Source organism: Scophthalmus maximus, chromosome 18 (assembly GCF_022379125.1).
Source record: "Scophthalmus maximus strain ysfricsl-2021 chromosome 18, ASM2237912v1, whole genome shotgun sequence".
Taxonomy (NCBI): Eukaryota; Metazoa; Chordata; class Actinopteri; order Pleuronectiformes; family Scophthalmidae; genus Scophthalmus; species Scophthalmus maximus.
This window is the reverse complement of record NC_061532.1, coordinates 18,263,475-18,283,279: the sequence shown is the minus strand read 5'-3', so window position 1 is coordinate 18,283,279 and position 19,805 is coordinate 18,263,475. Positions and strand designations below refer to the sequence as shown.

At 46.9% G+C, this 19,805-nt stretch overlaps 3 protein-coding genes across 12 annotated transcripts in view; 1 reads left to right on the top strand and 2 right to left on the bottom strand.

The window, feature by feature from the left end:
• LOC118289828 (12-(S)-hydroxy-5,8,10,14-eicosatetraenoic acid receptor-like) overlaps positions 1-5,636 on the bottom strand; it is a 40,312-nt gene extending 34,676 nt beyond the window's left edge. For both annotated transcript variants that reach the window (XM_047328758.1, XM_047328757.1), the window contains exons 1-2: positions 1,535-5,636; positions 323-728 (exon numbers count right to left, since the gene is read on the bottom strand). In XM_047328758.1, coding sequence (XP_047184714.1) covers positions 323-728; positions 1,535-1,758 — 630 coding nt within the window. In that variant the 5' untranslated portion in view covers positions 1,759-5,636. The remainder of the gene's footprint in view (positions 1-322; positions 729-1,534) is intronic.
• Positions 1-19,805, top strand: part of si:ch211-140l13.3 (serine/arginine repetitive matrix protein 2) — a 29,614-nt gene that overhangs the window by 5,141 nt on the left and 4,668 nt on the right. For 6 of the 9 annotated variants that reach the window (XR_004786256.2, XM_035616888.2, XM_035616893.2 and 3 more), the window contains exons 4-8: positions 15,446-15,536; positions 15,692-15,788; positions 16,084-17,179; positions 17,746-17,845; positions 18,404-18,512. Coding sequence is in view for 8 of the 9 variants with exons in the window: in XM_035616888.2 (XP_035472781.2) it covers positions 15,446-15,536; positions 15,692-15,788; positions 16,084-17,179; positions 17,746-17,845; positions 18,404-18,512 (1,493 nt within the window). In the remaining variant the exon portion in view is untranslated. Of the gene's footprint in view, positions 1-13,203; positions 13,429-15,445; positions 15,537-15,691; positions 15,789-16,083; positions 17,180-17,745; positions 17,846-18,403; positions 18,513-19,805 lie in introns of those variants that run through there. The other 3 variants (XM_035616895.2, XM_035616894.2, XM_035616890.2) reach the window with 3 other exon arrangements.
• gpr31 (G protein-coupled receptor 31) lies at positions 7,019-12,805 on the bottom strand. The gene is made up of 2 exons (XM_035616900.2): positions 11,995-12,805; positions 7,019-10,559 (listed from the first exon to the last, which is right to left on the bottom strand). Exons 1-2 carry the CDS (start codon positions 12,520-12,522, stop codon positions 10,095-10,097), a joined length of 993 nt encoding a protein of 330 aa, XP_035472793.1. The 5' UTR covers positions 12,523-12,805; the 3' UTR covers positions 7,019-10,094.

The following is a 19,805-nucleotide window of genomic DNA, read 5'->3' as shown; positions in this document are numbered from 1 at the left end:
AAGTGTTCTCGGAAAGTCTGCCAATGTGCGAGTGACACATTCACGTTCAAGCGTCCGGTGAGAAAGGTGGCATTTCTGGCAAAACATGACTCACAGACGATTGCTACGTTTCCTGTTAATTGACTAATGTGGAATAGAAAGTGTCGCGCGCCTCCGGCTGCAGCTGCAGCTGATGGACACATTAGTTCCTGCTGCTTGTCAGAGAACCGGGGGGGGGAAATCAGATTAGATATTAAAGCTCCCGGCGATGCAACCAACTACATGACAGGAAGTCTGATAAAGCGCCCCCCCCCCCACCCCCCCCCCCCCCCCACCCACCCACCTCTCTGAAGGAGTCCGTCACGTTGTGGTACTTGGACTCGAGCTGCCGCCCGAGGCTGTTGCAGCACTCGAAGGTCCTGAGCATGGTGGGCGCGGTGAGCGGCAGCAGCAGGAGCCACACCACCACGGAGACCTGCGGCGACTTCTTCAACGCCCGGACGCAGTTCCTCCTGCCGAGGTGCACCACGTTGAAGTAGCGGTCGAGCGACAGGATGACGAGGAAGGCGATGCTGGCGCCGCGGTTCAGGAACAGCATGAAGAGCAGCGACTTGCACATGACGTTCTCGCTGCTGCGCCGCTCGCCATGCAGGTAGTGGTAGGCCTTGAAGGGCAGGCAGGCCACCAGCAGGAAGTCGGCGACCACGATGTTGAAGAGGAAGATGCTTTTGTTCCTCCAGAACTTGAACCTTTAAAAGAACAGAGAAACTTCACACACTGGTGCGTCCAGGCTGGAGTGTGTGTGTGTGTGTGTCTGTGTGTGCGTGTGTGTTTGTGCGTGTGTGTGCGTGTGCGTGCGTGCGTGTGTGTGTGTGTGTGTGTGTGTGTGTGTGTGTGCTGCCCGACTCTTTATCATGTTTATCTCACAGAGACGATCTCGCGCTGACGTCCACAAGATGTTTTCAAAGAGGTCAAATTGTTTTTTTATAACTCCCCCCCCATTACACGTTTAACCTCTGGATCACAAACATTTATTTTCCCTCTTTCATTTAAAATTAGGTGAATGAACCCTTTAACACCACAAACAACCCGCTGGTGTTTTATGTTCAAAGTTTAGTTTTCCTTTTTTTCTTTCTTCCCCCCCCCAAACATGATTCATATTGAAATCTTTCATTCGCAGAAATGCACCGCGGATAAACAGACTCTGCATCTGAATAAACAAGAATCCAAACAGGATGTTCAACACACTTGTGAGCCGCTCATCGGAGTGAGCACGAGTCCGTCCGGACCTCTTCCATCACGCTGTGGAACTTCATTTGGAAAAAGATTCTCAGTTCTAATCGTAGTCGCCTGATGACCCCGATTGACCTTCTTGTGATTTGAAGGTATGATTCACTCAAAGAGCCTGAATGTGGGCGGGACGGGGGGGGGACCACCACCACCACCACCACCACCAGGTGACGAGTTCCTCTTCTCTGAAGGCTTTTTTTTCCCCCACGACTTTATCTGTCTCTCGGTGATCGCGTGAGATTGCGTTTCGCATTCGCCGCCTTACCTGAAGATGAAGATGTAGAGGACGGACAGGTTGAGGGGCAGACCCAGCACGAACTCCCCGATCATCAGCCAGGACAGGGTTTTGTACGTGAGCTGATCGGGCACTTGGCAGTGCTCCGCTGGGCTGTCCGACCCTGTGGCTGTGGACACGCCGGACGCGACGGACGCGACGGACATGACGGCGCGAGCGAAGTGGTGCATGTCGGAGTAGTCGTCCTGCTCCATGTGGAGCCGCGGCGGCGGCGGCAAAGGAGAACCAAAGAGTTAAAGCGTCACAAAAGTCAAATCCTTCAGACCGTTGTTGCAGCTGCCAAGGATTCTCCTCTTCAGCCCTCTGACTGCGATCCGTCAGACTGGAAAGCTCCCGTCCGAGCGCGGCCCGAAGGAAACGCAGCGCAGACGAAGAGAGGAGTGAAGAAAGCGGAAACCTCGTGTGTCTCGGCGCGTCTGGTCCCTCTCCTCGTGAGAGGCTGCCACTGCCCCTTCAGAGGGGAAGAATATATAGTCGGCGGGAGGTGTGGTTTAGAGAGAGGCACTCGGGTCTGACAACGCAGCGTCGTGGGAGGTGTTGTCGGCTTCCAGCCGAGAACGCCTTCGCCCGACAATCTTCCTGGTATCTCTGATGCGGTAGATTCCTTTCTGATTTTACGGAGAAGATGACATCTTCTTCTTCTTCTGTTTCCCTGATGTCATTCTGTCTGACACACACACACACGCACACACGTACACACACGCACAGTCCAAACCACTCAAGGTGTTGTGCCGGGAGAACGGGGGCAACGCTTGTGAAATTCCTCGGGCGTCTGTCCACCAGACAAGCGTCGTGCCCGCACACGTTCGGCCGGGACACGATCCCGCCACTGGGACTCGGAAACACTCCCCCCCTCGGAAGACATAACCAGACGGATCACAAAAGATCAGAAGTGTGTTTTTATATATACGATTCCCACGTTGTCGGGGGAATGGCATCTGTTGAGCTGGTGGAGAGCGATGCAGGAGTTCCCCCGGAGCGGACAGGTTGTGCTGCATGTTGAGAGTTGACTGGAGTCGTGAGAAAGCTCCGTTTCAAATCACTCCACACGAAATTCCATCCAACACGTTTTTCCAGTAGTCGGTGTCATTTCTCCAGTTCTCGCTTGTTGGGTCAAGTTTTCGACGGCAAGCGGAATTTGTCGAGCAAATCGTTTGCCCTCACGAAAAACACAAAACGGTGAAACAGGATGTTTTTCATGCTCGAGCCCCCGAAAATACTGTGGCCGGAAAAAAAAAGGAAAAACGCAACTTTGTTTGCACGGAACTTTTCACAAGATGGACAAGATTAAAGTAGAAGAAAAAATCTAATGTATAAAATCAAATAAAAGGACAGTGCAAAATCGTAGATTATAGAAGATTAATAGAACAGTAGAAATGATTTGATTTCCTAAACAGCCCGGTCGAACAGAAATGTTTCCAGACCAAATTTGAAAAGATTGTAACGCGGAGGCGGACCTCAGGGACCTGTACGGGGCCACAACAAAAAACCTTTTTGATAGCGGTCGTCTTCTTAGAAAGAACAACTCTTAAAGCTTCATGAATATGTGAGACACATGACAATAGAACTACAGTTCCTCCACGAGCCGTTGCAGGGACGTGACGACCCCTGGATCGCTTTCACAGCTCGGACCCCGACACTTCTGTGTTGTGCGAGTCGGACACAGACCAGATCGGTGAGTGTCATCAGACCTCAGGTCCCAGACCGGATGTTCAACGTTGCACAAAAGAGCGCCTGTACCGCTGCAACACCAGCACATGTCTAAACACGGCGGCCGCATTCCAGATGTGGTTTGCGGAGCGTGCGTCTCTCAGTCCGACCGCTGCCGTTGGGACATCGCGTTTGCGGCCGCAGACGTGTAGAAATGACAATTTCCAACAATGCACCTCTCGTCCTGGAATAAAAGCAAAACATCTTTTGAAAGTGATTCTCTGCAGTTCGCAGTTGCGTCTGCACTGCGGCGAAGGGAAGAACAACAGCAGATGCATTATGTAGATAGGTAAACCCCTGTCGCAGGGCACTTCCTTGTTCTAAAGAGCAGAAATCTGCAAGAGAACTGGTGCGTTCTTTATGAAAAATATGAAAAGAAACACATTTAAATGGTCATTTTGTGGACGTAGTACAAATGATGTGAAGAACTTCCAACATGACATGATCCGAGTGCTGCAGCACCACAGGTTTCCCAGAAGATTAATCTCTCAGACATATTTCTCCTCATATTTACAACAAGACATGGAAGGACAGCAACACGGACATACTGTCTCATTAGAAATAGCTGCAGTGTCGTGACGTCACGATGTCACGGAGGCCGGACCACTGACGAGGCGTTTGAGGAGCAGTGCTTCCCGTCGGAGAGAGGAGCTCCCTGTACTGCCGACTTTGGGCTTTTTTTAATTTTACTTTGCAAACCTTTCACACACACACAAAAAGAAACCTGTATACAGCAAAATATGTCTACTTTCATTTTTTCTTCTGGCTCGATGATTATGAAAAAGTTGAGTTGTGCTTCAGGGCGCCGATTTCATTTGCAAAGCTCTGTGGTGAAAAAATATATATTTAGTTTGAGACTGACTTTCAAAAAAACATTCTTTGTGTGCATGACACGAAAATAACAACATATGAAATGATTGCACGTCGTTGATGTACTTCTCACTCGGCTTTCACACCAGTCCTGCTTGGTTATCTGTGGAAATCTGAGCAGATTCGGATTCAAAATTCAAAAATTCAGACAACTTTATTGTTTGCCCGAGAAGGGCGATTCATTCGCAGCTCACCCCATCAAGAACACACACATCAGCAAAGACAACTAGTAAGTTAATAAGTTCAATAAATATGATAAACAGCAGCACGATGGAATAATAAAATCATATCAAGTAATAATCAAGTAAAAGTAATCTTGAGCAGCGCGACAGAAAGGAGCGGGCTCGGACCAATCAGGCTTTTACGATCGAAGCAAAAAACTTGGAAGTTATTATGACGCTCCCAAATTAACAATAAAATCAGAATGAATCATCAGCTGCGTTGCGTCATGTGTATCTCTGCTCTCCAGTTGGGTGGAACCAGAAAAACCTCTGCAGGGATGGAAACTGCCTTTTTGTAACTGTTCCACAATATCACAGTCTTAACTTGATCAAACGACGGACGGACCAGAATATGATGCAAGAGAACTTATAGGAAAGAGAAAAACATTCCTTTGGCGATGCTTGATAAAACTGTACTGAGCAGGTATCTTACAACTAGACTATGACTTTGTATTTCACGTGTCTGTGCTCAGGTCTCAGTAGTAAAGACGCCGACACACACGGACGTGTCGCTTATTCTTAAGAAGCCTTTTAAAAGCACCAGTAGCGATGACGGTATCATACAGACACGTATCTTCAATTAGATTTTAATCAGCGTGTGTGGAAATATGATACCTGCTAGTGGCCAACAGTCTTGCTTCCTGTCACACGCATCAATTCTAAGAAATTGTGAACATCTAATCTCCTTCTCTCTGTCACGTCTTTATCTCTGCATCTCTTGAAGGTCTGAAGTTTCCTGCCTGGCGGAGGCGGCAGGTGCGTTATCACCGGCGAAGTGCCTCCTTTTTAAAATCGATAACGTCCGACAGTGCGGACGCCCTCATGTGTTTTCAGATAAAAAAGTTTTTTAAATTTGGGCCCCCTCGATTCCAGCGACGTCAGATCTGCTGCTACGGGGCGGCTTGAAAAAGAATCTCCGCCTTTGAGCCACGATTGCTACGGAAGACTATCAGGGCCACTCACAAGAAGAAGAAGAAATATTTTTCTTTTTTTTAGCATTTCGTGAATAAAGTCGAAAAGTTGAACATTTTGACCCGGAAGCACTTTTCAGCAGCATCAAACAACCGGATGTCGATGTTCTGTTAGCCAGATTGCTAAGCTAACGCTACCTGCTAACCAAGTTGTGAAGTTGCGATATTATTATCCACAGGCTGAACATGGAAGAAACGACGCGGTGACAACGGGTATTTGCAACATGAACGTCGACGTGTGTCCTGACACAATTAACGTTCAATTGCAAAACAACCGTTATTTAATTTTTGAGAGGCGTGCAGTTAGCGAGGCCAGCGTAGCTTCGCTAACGCTAGTTAACGTGGATGTGTGACAGCTGAACTGGAACCACAACACAGACGTTTAGGGCTATTTCAACTTTAATCTCGAAATGTTAAATAAATCAATCAAATATTCTTCTCATTTCTGGCCCTAATACGCTTCCGTACGATCGCAGTGTTTTTTAAAAACATTCATAATTTTAGCTACCCACTGCTCACTGTGTGTTGCCATCACAGTTTAGCTTGAAGCTAATCTGGCATGTTTGCATACGCCCCTACCCAGGCTAGTGTGCTAGTAGTAGCATGTGTTTTGAGGAAAAACTAATAATGAAAAAAAAAACATTTCAATTATCCCGTGGTTGAGATATTTTCGTTCGTCCTAGTATTTTTTTAATGTGTTTTTAAATTGATTTAATTTAATGCAAAAAATATTTTCGATGTAATCTGCATACCACTGGACGGAGCCGCTGCTCGTACCAACACGTTTGACAACCACTGAAATACGTAGAAGATAAAGCCCTGAATGCAGACAAGGAGATGTAATTGATGTCACAACTTGGGCGGTTTCCATACGTTGCTGCAGTTATGCATCAAACCTTTTCTTCTTCCCCGTCCTCTCACCCTCGTCCTCGTCCGTCCACCTTCTTCGTCACCCGCAGCCTCCAGGTTTCCCATCGTCCTCTGCTCCTGAGGACCGTCGCGTCCCCACGTGTCCCAGTCAGGGTCAGAACCGACCTGGCGCCTCGGAAAAAAACATGTCAACATTACTGCTCTGACTTAACGTCGGAGCTTATCTGACCCGGATTTCATGTCAACACGTCGGGTCCTGTAAGATTTGACGATTTGTTGCAATCAGATAAAAGTCTACACAGCAATTCCCCCCCCAAAAAAATATGCCTGTGTTGTGATAAACATAAACTCTGCAATGCATCGTGACACATAGTGGTTTGTCATTGAGGCAGAACTTTTTTCGCTTCTACATGCTGCCATGCAGATTTCATCGGGAAAATCTACCAGTGACGGTTAAATGTTAAACAACAGATGAACCTTGACGTCTGATCTGCCAAAAACCACCGCTGACATTTTTCAACCTAAATCTTTTACACCAGATTGTCGATTTATATCCATTTTTAACACAATTTTATTCCGTCTCTCCTACCCCGCGACGTCATTTCAGATTCATTTGTGCAGAAGCGTGAAATGTATGAGTGTTGGGTCGGTTGCCATCCTGTCGGTTGCCATCCTGTCACGGTACGGATGTTACAGTCACTTGAGCGCAAGTTTTTCAAGCATTTATCTCAGGATCCATAAATTAACTGTTTAGAGCTTTTTAACAATGTTGTATTGTTAGCAACAATAGAGCCAATAATCAGAACCACACGTTAAATTAATCACTCTCAAATTTTATCAACGTAATCTCCCCCGAAGGATGAGTCAGCAGAAATGTACCTCGAGATAAAAAATGTATTTATACATTCACATATTTCAGCAGTAGTAGAAAGACATAGAAGACGAGGCGAATATTTACACAATGCGACCCGCAAAACAGAGATACAAAATATGAACTATGATATGTAAAGCACTTATCGGGACACTTACACCAAAATAATTTAACAATGGTCATAAGGGGAATATATATTATATAAATGTCTTACATGTAACTAATTCTTGGTATTTAGAAGTTTGCTCCCATTTTTCTTTCTATCACATGGAATTAATCTGTTTTCATGATCTGAAACTATTATAAGTCCCTTTGAGGAACATAACACGTGATAAGTTTATAGTATTTGTACAGGCTTAGTTCTAAATCCCCAACAGGTAACACTCGGGATTTGGTGAATGCTAATAGAGATGCAACACTGCAGCATTCTTGTCAGGAGGACTTGTCAAGACTCGCACGTGTGTTCATGACCCCATCAAAACGCCTACAGCCCGAAAGACTTTAATTAATTTAGATGAACGGGAGCAACCGCTGTCTGGATGGTGGAAGCCCCAAAGAGCAACGCACCTCCGCCGAGGCTAACGCCCTATCTCGTCATTCTTTTAAGAAAGTGGAAAAAGAAAAAGAAAAAACCTGGATCCGTCTGTTTTCAGGATCATCCCACAAAATTCAACAGGTTTTTCCCTCTGCTTTTCGACACCTTTTCATCAAAAAGAATTCATGGAAATCGGTTCAGTAGTTTTCAGACGGTCAACCTTGGCGGAAGAAACTAGTGCCAACAAGTGAGAGCCGTCAAAAAAAGACCTCGTCCTACTTTTTAAATTGGGCTGTTTGGTAAAATATATAGATGAACTTAAAGGGGCAGCAAGTGATTTTGGAGAAAGATTGTTTGTTGTTTGATTTTGTTGACTGCACTGGTCGGGGTCAGGAGACAGAGGCGCTTACCACGAGGCCAAAACCCCTCAGTCGTAGCGTCTGTCGCTAGCACATCTGTCGCTAGCACGTCTGTCGCTAGCACGTCTGTTGCTCGCTATCACGTCTGCCGCTAGCACGTTTGTTGCTCGCTAGCACATCTGTTGCTCGCTAGCACGTCTGTTGCTCGTTAGCACGTCTGTTGCTCGTTAGCACGTCTGCTTCTAGCAAGTCTGCCGCTAGCATGTCTGTCGCTCGCTAACACGTCTGTTAATGTGTCGGGAGTGATATTTTCAAACTGCACACAGTGTTGTGAGGTGCGGACCACGAGGAAAAACATTAGCTGAATTTTTTCGAAAAGTGTATTGGATTAAAATCCACCTACTGCGACTTTAATACTCAATTAATGTAGATGCAACATTTTTAAAACAAAACAAGAATAAGGCATGTTGACCGTACAATGGGGCTGAGTCACAAATTCAAATTCACTTGTGAAAGTGTGAAAGGTCAAATCCACACAACTGAGGAGGTAAACAAAAACACCAGTGCAGCGTGTGAAGTATGTCGTCGTCTTGTTTGAGATCGTACCATACATGACTTTATGTCCCGTGTTTGTCTTTACTCTGTTAATATTTGCAGTGTTTATCAGACAACCGGCACATTGTTACTTTGTGCTGACGTGACATTTGCGGAGCCGCGTACCAGTAGTCGCTCACGTCTTCACATGTTGACCGATGGCGATTTTATACAACTCTGTGTTTTATGTGTGAGATCTAAAAATCATTCACGTTAATACTAAAATATCTTTTCATCGCTGCAAAGCTTTAGAGCGGGAAGAAACTCCAAATCAAACCAAATTAGGGATTTTCCTCAGTTGCGTTTCCTCGTCTACTCATTAATTACATGTTATTATGAGGTCAACGAGGCGAGAACGTTGCGTAATATTCCGCAACACAAATGTGCCATTGTTTGTTTGGAAGGGAATATTTAGTGACACACAATGATGCATCTTGCATCTGGTAAAAGCCTCCACTCCACTGAGTCTCTCACGGATCTCCTGACGTGTTCGCTGGTTTCGATATGACCGTTGACGATGTCATCAGGGCGAGAAAAATGACCGGTCAGGTGACTCGTACAGTTACAGTTCAACGTCTGTCTCCGAGTTCAAGAGTACGGTGATTAATGATGCGTTAAGGGGACTTGTTGTTTTGGATTTGTAGTACAGTTAAATCCCCACGGGCTCGTGAAGTATTTCAGACAATGGAATGGGATTATATAAAAAAAAAAAAAACATTTTCAAGAAATGTTCCCTGACAGACAGACAAAATATGTATAGCATAAATACACCCATCTTTCTCTATGTATATACACAGTATAAACAGTTGCTCAGTTCATTATTAAATCAACATTAATGCTTCCTCTATGGGCCTTTTTAATAAACTCTTATGTAACAAGTGACTGACGTTGGCCCCCATATATTCATCTATTTTCTATGTCGTAACCAACAAATTCATGCCAGGGAATCTAATTTGTGATTTCGAGTAAATCTTCTTTTCCCCTTTCAGACATCTTGCTTCATAATTGCATTTGCCAAGATTTGGCAACACTTTTTTTCTGAGTTTTGATCGACGGCGTTAATAAAAACCGGCTCACGCTCGTTCGACTGTGGAAGCTCAGATATTAAAGCTGTGTGAGGTTTTCGACAGATATCTTTCACTCTCCTAACTGGGCTTCTCTTCTCACCGTCCCAAAGCCAAGCAGAAAAAACAGATGTGCATACTTTGGCTGGGAGGTATTCATCTGCTAAAAAAAACAACAAATGTTTCACCAAAGAAAATCCACCAACATTCTAGACGAAGGAGACCCCTGCACCTGACGACACACTTTGGAAGAACCACAATTGTCCCTCCTGTTCTGTACCTCTCGGTTTAAGAATCATAAGAAAACAGATATTTAAGTATCTACTATGTGACTTGTCTTCATGGCGCACTTTCATAAAGTAGATATATTTTTTGTGGGACACGGTGTCAGTCTTAGGTCGAAATCCTGTCGGGGATAAAAAACACGCCGCCTGCAGCCGTCCATCCTCCGTCTCCCCGCAGACGTCAGATGACCTTGTTATTGCGCTGAGGGTTTTGCGTGTTTCCCGTCGAGCTGTCCACCGGCGGCGGGGCCCCTCTCACCAAGAACGGGAAGTAGTTGGTGAGATAGAGCGCCTTGAACTTGGTGCTGCAGAAGCAGTAGACCAGCGGGTCCAGGAGACAGTCCATGTAGGAGAGGACCATGAGGCCGTCGAAGGCCACCGCCACCTTGTCCTGCACCGCCTCCCCCCACTCTTGGACGCGCGCGATCAGCAGCACCATCCGGGCGATGGCGCACGGCAGGAAGCAGACCGAGAAGACCACCATGACGGAGGTGACCAGGAAGACGGCCCGCCTCAGCTTGGTGTTGTCGCCGACCGTCTTCTTCCGGAGCCGGTTGACGATGCGCGCCGTGCAGTACACCAGGATGACGAAGGGGATGACGATCTGAGTGAAGAAGACCACCTCCCGCATGCTGTCCACCACGCTCTTGAATCAGACGGAAGGGATCAAACTTTAACGTTGCGCACACACAGAACAACATGTCTGTCATCGGTTGGCCCGAGTATCGCTGAAGGTTGGGGGCAGTGAGGGTCAAAAGTCTTTTGTAAATCAGGGAATCAGTGGTGAAAGACCAGACTCTGAACCTCAAGATCTAAGGATTGAGAATTATGCTGAAATACAACTTCCAGAAGAAAAAAGACGAAATGTCGAGAATAAAGTCGAAATAGCCTTAAACGTCCGTATTGTGGTTCCAGTTCAGCTGTCACGCATCCACGTTAACTAACGGTAGCAAAGCTACGCTAGCTTCGGAACTCTCAAAAGGAATTAGCGGTTGTTTGCAATCGAACGTCATCGTTCGTACGCAGCTAGCGTTAGCTTAGCAAACTGGCTAACAAAACATCAACATACGGTTGTTTGGTGCTGCTGCTAAAAAAGTGCTTCCGGGTCACAATTTTTCGACTTTATTCTCGATTAGTATTATTTCAACTTCATTCTCGACATTTCATCTTCATTCTGGAAATGCAAGACAAAAAATAAATCTTCCTCCTCTCATTTTTTTTCTCATGCATGGCACTAATACTCTTCCCGAGATATTCACTCTGGCTCACCAGATTTTTATTCCAATTCAAAAGAAAAACAGCCTATTTCTCTTTTTTTTTCTGTGAGATATTTGGAATATTTTACCAACCAACAGTTTGACGCCCGAACTGTTATTTAAATCAAAACCGATCTGCTGTGGAAAAACACTAACAACTCATGGACTTCTTCTTCTTCTTCTTCTACTAACACTTCCTCATGAAGCATCATAAACCAAACCACCGGATTAATCTTTATGACTGTACCGAAGGATTTCAAACCACGGCGCAAACACAGTAGCCTCACTCTCACCCTTCTCTTCATCGAATCCTATATAAGGCCTTGGACGCGCGCTCATGCTCGTCGCCCTCAATGCTCTGTTGTGTCGGGGGCAGAAAATAGCTCTGGAAAACAAGTGGGTGAGATAACAACTGCCACCGCTCCCGCCCGGTCAAGGGCAGGTCTACGTCTTTGGGACTCCTCATCCTCATCCCATCTGATCTCGTCTGTTGCTTCGGTTTTCGCGCAGAGGATCATTTGTACACGGCATGTTTTTTGCTGTGTGAACTTTGGATTTGGCAACGAGCAGAGCTCGCCCGTCTTGTGTCATCGGTGACACACTGAGGCCACGTGGTCCTAACTGACAGCGTCCCAGTTGGGAAACAACAACCAGCCCTTGCAAGACAATTCCCCTCCAAAGCAGAACGGCTCGGAATGAATCACTTGGCTCCAGAAAAATCGCTTTGTCATCTATTCTCATTTCGCTCATCTGACCAGTGAAAGAGTGAAACAGGAAGACGGATAAAGACATGATCGAAAGCCGTAAGTGGCACCTTCAGTTTACCTTTATCAAGGTGTCGTCCTTCTCCAGCTTGTGGCTGTTGCAGCACTCGAAGGTCTTGAGCATGGTGGGGACGGTGAGCGGCAGCAGCAGCAGCCAGATGATGATGGAGATCTGCGGCGACTTCTTCAGGGCCCGCAGGAAATTCCTCCGCCCGGGGTGCACCACGTTGAAGTAGCGGTCGATGGAGGTGACCGTCAGGAAGGCGATGCTGGCGCCGCGGTTCAGGAACAACATGAAGAGCATGGCGTTGCACACGGAGTCGCTCCGCCGCTCGCCCTGAATGAAGTTGTACGCCTTGATGGGCAGACACACGAGCAGCAGGATGTCGGCCAGCACCAGGTTGAAGAGGAAGACGTTGTTGGTGTTGGACTTCCAGAACTTCAGCTTGAATATGAAGAGGTGGAGCACGGACGCGTTCAGCGGCAGCGCCAGTATGAAGATCACGATGACGACCGCCGCGTAGAACTTGTACAGCGCCTTGTTCGTGGCCTCGCAGTCCTCGATGAGCTGGAACGTGGAGTTTGCCATCTGGAGCGCGCAGAGGGAGAAAACGTCTCGTCCTGCGAAGTGAGCGACTGCGTCTCCGCTGGACCGACGAGGGTAATCTCAGCCTCACACCCTCTTCAGAAGGAACAGGGGGAAAAAATCCTGCCAAACAAGTTTTTTTTTTCTACGGCGTCCTCAGTTCCAATCCTCCTGAAGTTTTTGAGTTTCAAAACTCTCCCAAGTCACTCGGGAGGTTTGTTCTTCTTCTTCTTCAATGTCCTGTTGTGTGAGAGTCAACCAGCAAGTCTGGAAGTGATTCTCTCAGTGTGGCAGAGCAAGGGTAAACCACTGCTCAGCCCCGTACCGGTGGCTCCTCCTCCTCCTCCTCCTCCTCCTCCTCCTCTTGGCCTCAGGAGGTGAGTCACCAGCTGCTTTTCCACTGCGGGGGCCAGCGGGGCTCGCCAGGGGCCAAGACTGGCCCCGTGAAGGAGCTGAGATCTGTCTGTCCTTTAGTTTGACCTTTAAAATAAAGAGCGGGTCGCAGAGATTTCCTTCTTTCGGGAAATGGTGAAATGGGAGAATGCGAATGCAGACGCGCGAAGCCTCTTGTGGCGCCGAGAGCCGATAGCGGACGCGACAGCAGCAGCAGGCGTTCTGCTGTTCTGTTTCCTGGCGCAAACTGTGAGCATGAGAAAGAAATCCCGTTCTATTCCGAGTAAATCCCAGAAGCAGCGCGTTTGACAGTTTGTCATGAATCTATAGCTCCTTGGCTCGGTGTCGCTGTGCGTCTCCTCCGCAGATGCTAAAATTGCTGCACAGGGATCGTTCAGATATGAAGTCCCCGCGGAGCGCACGGACAGATGTGGATCCCTGGGAATCGGCGACAGATGCACACGTGGTCGCGGCGGAGGACGGGGACGCCGGGCTGCTATGTACGGTTTCTACTATGTAAGGAAAAGTGAAATACTTTGTGTGTGGAATGTCTGAGGGAGTCCTGAGGGAGGGGGGGGTTAAAGCCGAGGCCTCGCGCTCAACTCTCGCATACCTCGAACTCCTGCTCCACTTCGCAGACAAGCCCAGACAACTCCGAAGGATTCAGCCTTCGTCTTCTTTCCTTTTTTTGCAGGAAGAGGCTGTCGGAGAGGTCGTGACCTCTTCTTCCCAGATCGGCTTCACGATCGACTCTAAAGGTCGGCTTGACGCGAGGAGACGAGGAGATTTGTACTGAGTGACTTGATTTAACGTCTCTCGTCTCAGACTCGATCTCGTCGGATGAATCTCTGTAAAACAACAACAGCTGACCGTTGACCTCGCGTCCCTCCCGCCCTGTATTCTCTCCTCACACAATGGGTTCAGTGTTTACCGGGTTACTCAGTTACCTTAACTGAGTGGATTCAAAAACCAGTCTGACTCCATTCAGGATTTCATATGTAGCGAACCGCCGCTTTCACGACACCTGTCACACTCATATCACCGATGCGTTGCAGAGGCTCAGTCGCCAGGTTTTGCTTTGGACTTGGACTTTGTGTTTTGTGCTTAAAGTTGCTGCATGAATTATTATTTTTTTTTTTTTGTAAAGAATATCAAGAACAAAAAAAGGATCGGCATTTTTGAAGATCATGCAGCTAAAGTGAGAAAGAAAACTGTAAAAGTGAAATTCATTAAAATGCATTTCAACACGTGTTTTATGCAGAAGCACAACAGCGATGTAGAAACACAAATGGATATTCAGTGTGTGTTTAAAAATGGAAAAAAGGAATAAAGAAGAACTTTATTCATTTATGTATTATTATTATGTAAACAATCTGTAAAGGAATAAAAAAGAACTTTAGTAATTTATGTATTATTATTAAGTTAAAAATCTGTAAAGGAATAAAAAAGAACTTTATTAATTTATGTATTATTATTAAGTTAAAAATCTGTCAAAGAATAAAAAAAGAACTTTATTCATGTATTTATTATTATTAAGTAAAAAATCTGTAAAGGAATAAAATATAACTTTATTCATTTATTTTTTATTATTAAGTAAAAAATCTGTAAAGGAATAAAAAAGAACTTTATTCATTTCTTTATTATTATTTAGTTAAAAATCTGTATGTAATATATGAATATTTGTAAACTATAATTTTTTTCGTGTGCACAAATTGCTCCGTATTCGTGAATGGATTCGAACGCACATTTGTGACAGCCTGAAGTTTGTAACTCTCGTTTTTTTGCCCATTTTGAGTCTAGTTTCCCTCCAACGACTACAAACAATCCTTGGAATAGCCATTGATTATGAATCCACGTGATCCCGGCGTGTTTATTGGAAGAGTCCAGAGGAGAAGGAGAGAGAGTTGCAGCGTGTCAGTCAGAGAAACAACGGAGCCACTGTCCCTCAGAATGTCGAGCCGACCTGCGACTGCGGTGAAGACGTAACTTCTGCTGTAGCTCGCTGTCGTCCGAACATATCTCACAGGAGGCTGCGATGTTTGGACCCGTCAGCCACATGCTCGCGAGTGAAGCTCTCCTGCACCTCCTCTCTCCGTGAAAACTCTGTACACGAAGTAGAAATCGTTAACGAGTAGTTTCCAAATCCCAATTTAGTTCATGTGGCGAATCTTCGTGTCTTGAAATATCTTTGATTTCAACAAATAAAGTTTCAATCTTTTCCAAACAACCGCAAAGAGAAGGTTTCAAAGTCGTATTTCTCACCTGCCACCGGCAGCAACGTCAGTTATGAAACGTTTAACAAATATGAATATGAATCATTTAAAACAATGTTGAAATCAGTGAATCAGTAACCGGTCCACTTCCTCTTTTCGTGCTCCCTCAAGTAAAGTTCCTCGTCACCTCATCGTGCTCTACTGATCATTGCCCGAATCATGAATTATTAGACGGGTTCCTCATCTGTTACTCAGTAACTATTCACACTTTATGGCACCATATTGTTTTTCAAGCGTTTCCACTGAAACTTGTGTCGCAGGGACGGAGCGGACTGGACTTCGAGATGGAGACCGGGTCCCGGTCGGTCCCTCTGCATGGTGGGACGTCCCGCCGGCTCACACTGAAGACAGGTGGCCCGACTGCGGCCTAACAACTCACACTGCACACACGGGATTATTCTTATTTAAATGATCATGTGCAAACTTTTAGTTTGCTCTACTGCTATTCATAAAAACGTATTGTGCATCTCCGTGTTGTTTTAATTTGTGTTCTGTCCGGGTTTAAGTTGGATCCGATCTGCGTCGAGACAAAGCGAGAATTTCAGAGAGTTTGTCGAAGAGCAACTGGAAGATCATGACACCTGTGGGCACGGACAGCTGGAGGTACATCACATATTACTATAGCACTGTATGTGTTTACTGTGATAAAACAACAGAATAGAATAAAAAACATCATATTTTTGAGCCTCTAATGACAATAATAACTTATACCTATTCATATTTTATAAAAGGAATTTGCATCATTGTTCCTTTGATCTACCGGATGTGATAAAACCTGTGAAGCGGACAGAAATATCCTTTATTCTCAGGAACAAACGGTTCTCTCGTTCTCACCATTCAGACTAAACCGCCATTGTGTCAAAGGTGAATTGTTGTTGTCGTTGTTGCTTCTTTGCAGAACAAAGAAAGGCGGAAGGCCGAGGACGTTTGCAGGATGAACAGAAATAAAATCGAGGTCGCCGGGCAGCCGGAGCTCCAGAGGACGGCTTCCCCCGGCCAGCAGCAGCAGCAGCAGCAGCCCAGCGGGAAGTCGGTCTCTAAAGATGGACGGACAACACAGATCCAGACGCAGACTGAGGACTTCTCCAGAGCCACAGAGGACTCCCAGGCGGAGGAGAAGACGCACAGTGACGAGCCTCCTCCTCCGCGTCCTCCCCTCTCTGAGCCCACAGTCGGAGGGAAAAGGGAAACGGAACACAGCGGTGAAACCGCAGGAAGGTGTGTTGGTGAAGACGAGGTCAAAGGTCAGACTGAGCTCGCGGCGCCTCGCGGAGAAACGGGCCGTGCCGCCGCCTCGGAGGATCGGCGGGAACGCGTCCGGACGCCGCCGCAGCCCAACGCTGTGTACGGATCAGGCTTAGTGCAGCATTTCAACATTTCCCTCCCTGCGAGAGAGGAGAGCGGCGTTTCCCCCCGGGCCTGGAGAAACCAGGAAGTTATTGTTAGTTTTAGGACAGCGAACGACCACATGGGGCGAGTCTCAAGCCCCGACGTGGAAACTCTATCCCCAGGCTGCGATGAAACAAACACACATTTTCAACTTTGCCACTGCGGAGGGCCGAGAGCGGGAGGCAACGCAGGCTCACACCGGGTCAGAGGTCGAGGGGAACCATCTCCCACCAACACAGCTCGTCTCCGTCCGCCGGACGGCACGCGTCGACCTCCGACGCCCCCGAAGCGCGGCGCGTTTCCCGGGCATTCCACCACGAGACGCAGTCGTGGCGGCGGCTGTGGCGGTGGCGGCGGCGGCGGCGGCAGCGAGGATGGAGATCACCCATCCACACGGTGTCACCAGTTTCCCAAGCTCCCGTCCCTTCCTCCCGGCCTCGGCACTCACGATTCCCATTGGAATCCACCGGAGGGTGATTGTGCCAGCGACGCTCCCGGCGAGGCCGAGGAGGGACGCATGTCCTCGGGGGAAGTGAGGCAGGACCAGACACTTGGACCTGGGCCAGGGGCTCAGCATCGATCGAACAGAGGAAACAACACTCTGGGTAACTTGGACATAAACTATATTAAACAGGTATTAGGGATATTTTTAATTATTTTCTTTAAATTGTTATTTTCCTTGGTGGGAAAATTACTTGGAAGTGTATTTGGAGCTGATTGGTCTGAGGTCAAGTTCAACAAAGAATACTGTATTTCCCGAAAGGCACATGGTTCCAATATATCTCAAATAATTGGGCAATAGAGGCAATTTTTATAGAAAGCGATTCCCCATCATATGATAAGTGACATCATTCATAGTTCTGACATACATTTTTCGAGGTATTGCCACGTCCTATAGGACCATAGGCACAACCTTAATCCAACTGTACATAGGTTGGAATGGATGGATAATTTAATGATGTCACTATGAAGTCAGAAATGAGTGTAGTGACCTGTAAGAGGTTATGCATCGCCCCTCCAATACTTTTCATTTCCCATCATTTAACAGCGATCCGTTATGATTATTGATAAAAGACCCCGTAATGACGGCATATGTCTTAACACAAAAACTTCCACATCACTCGTTTGCTTTGTGTGCATATATATATGTATTTTATTTTTTCATTTGCAGAGGTTCAGAAAACGCTGAGGGGAAACTCGCTGAAAGCCGATAAGGAACGTGGCGAACCAGTTGAATCGATAACGGCACCGGCGTCGCGTGGATTTCACCGGTAAAAACACCCTGTGGTATTCTAGTTGCACGCTAAGAAGATTATCTTTTTCTTTTTTCTTTTGAATCTAGTGTATGAGCTTGAAAAACTGCTGCATCTGAGCAGCGCTGCCTTTGCCAGGAAGTAGCTGGGCGTCGTTTGATCAGTTTCAAGTTAAACTTCCTTTCTGGATTATAATCTCTCTGCCCTCAAATGTTGTAAAAGAAAAAAAGTAAAAGTCTTACAAGATTATGAAGACAAACGCAATAGAGCATGACCGAAACTCCCCACACACAAAACTGTACAACATCATCAGGTGAACGTGTTGGTTTATAATTAGAAATAACTGCAAAACAATATTAATCGCATTAGCCTCAACTCTACTTTGTTTTTAATTGCCCCCCAAAAAGCAAATGTTGGCATGGTGACGGCACCAAAATACAACAAACTTGGCAAACCTGCAAAAGATCAGCAGTTGGCGTTGGCGTCGTGCGCAGGTTACCATGTCGCCGTTAGTTTTTATCAAATGAGCATTTACATTTTTGCAGTATTTTCTGAAGTTTCTGTGTTTGCATGCAGAGAGACGGTGGAGAGAGGAGGAGCTGACGGCCCCTTTGACAGAGAACGAGGTGACGCCGCGAGGAAGCAACACGGTCTGCGCCAACCGCAGTCGAGGAGGGAAGTCCAGGTGAGTCTCCAGGTGGGGGGGGGGGGGGGTGTGGCCCCCCGAGGTCTGACCTCACGCATGAGTCGAACAATGTCCGCAGTCGATTTACTATCTTCGGTTGAAACGTGGATTTGGGTCCTCTAAGATATGAATACCTCTGTTGCCATGGTCACAGTGAAGGGACGTCTAAGCCGGTGCAAACAGCAGAACTCTGGTGCCCCCTAGTGCTCCCGGGCGGTATTGCTGTTTGGTGGCTGTCGTACGTAGCGAGATGCTTGTGAGGACGACGCCAGCGGCCTGGCTACTGTCCCAAAGCAGGAAACAACCGAGAAAATCCCAATCTGAACAGATAACCTCGTCTGGTTGTGTTAATAAGAAGCTGGCTGTATTAGTTATTGATTTAGTAGAAAGAAAACAAAACTGCATGTCGCGTTTTGAAGCCTCTCAAGTCCCGGAGCTTTACCTTTACTCTCTTTCTCCGTCCGCTTTGGTTCCTCCGTCGGCGGCATTCTTTTTGCAGATTCGGCCATTTCCATCACTGGGGGCGGTTACCGGGACGACGCTGTTCTCCCCCTTCTTTTGGTTGCGCAATTGGGTGACGCGGTTCCTTTGTGCCGTAAAATCCAAAATTTCGGCAGCCGTTTACGCGGCGGTATTTCGTAACAAACGGCTTCGTTGTTTCCCATGACATCAGGAGTGTGTGTTTCACAACGCACCTTTCATTGCTCCTGCAGGTGAACTGTTCCCCTCACGAAACTGCTGCGTGACACTTCTCTGTGCCCTTGGCCTTGATCATTATGTACGACCTCTCACCTCTGACGAGCTCCTTCCAGTTGTCCCCCTTTGAGCCACGAACACCGCCCACTCCCACCGAGCGTATGTGGTCGAACTGGTGCGGCCAGCGCTGCACCGTCAAAGGACATTAAGTAGAAGGCGACGCAGCGCTTTCATGGCAGTTCTTCAACCTTACTGTACGAAAAACCACTGCAGAGGATCAGGAGTCGGAAGTGATTGTGTAACTTCGTTGTGCGCTAACCTCCCCGAGACGGTGAAGCGGCGCGTTCCGTATGACTCACGTTCATTTAACCTGATTAGTTAAAACATCGTTTGTGGTCAAAATTCCCTGGGAAGTGAATTTTGATTATTCAGAAAGATGCCTGCGACTGATATTCTCCTGTATACGTCATTGTTTTTCTTCTTCTTTGGAAGAGACCTGGACAAGTTTCCGCCTATTCTCCTCCGATATGTTCATCGGCACGGCCGCTTTGGAACGTCGCGTCCGAAGGCCTGGTGGCGAGAGCGCCTCTTTATCTG

Excerpts from the sequence above, each read along its gene's own strand:
- gpr31 (XM_035616900.2), bottom strand. The coding sequence starts at position 12,522 with ATGGCAAACTCCACGTTCCAGCTCATCGAGGACTGCGAGGCCACGAAC. Across the intron at positions 10,560-11,994 it reads AGGACGACACCTTGATAAAG|AGCGTGGTGGACAGCATGCG; the intron begins GTAAACTGAAGG and ends GTCTGATTCAAG.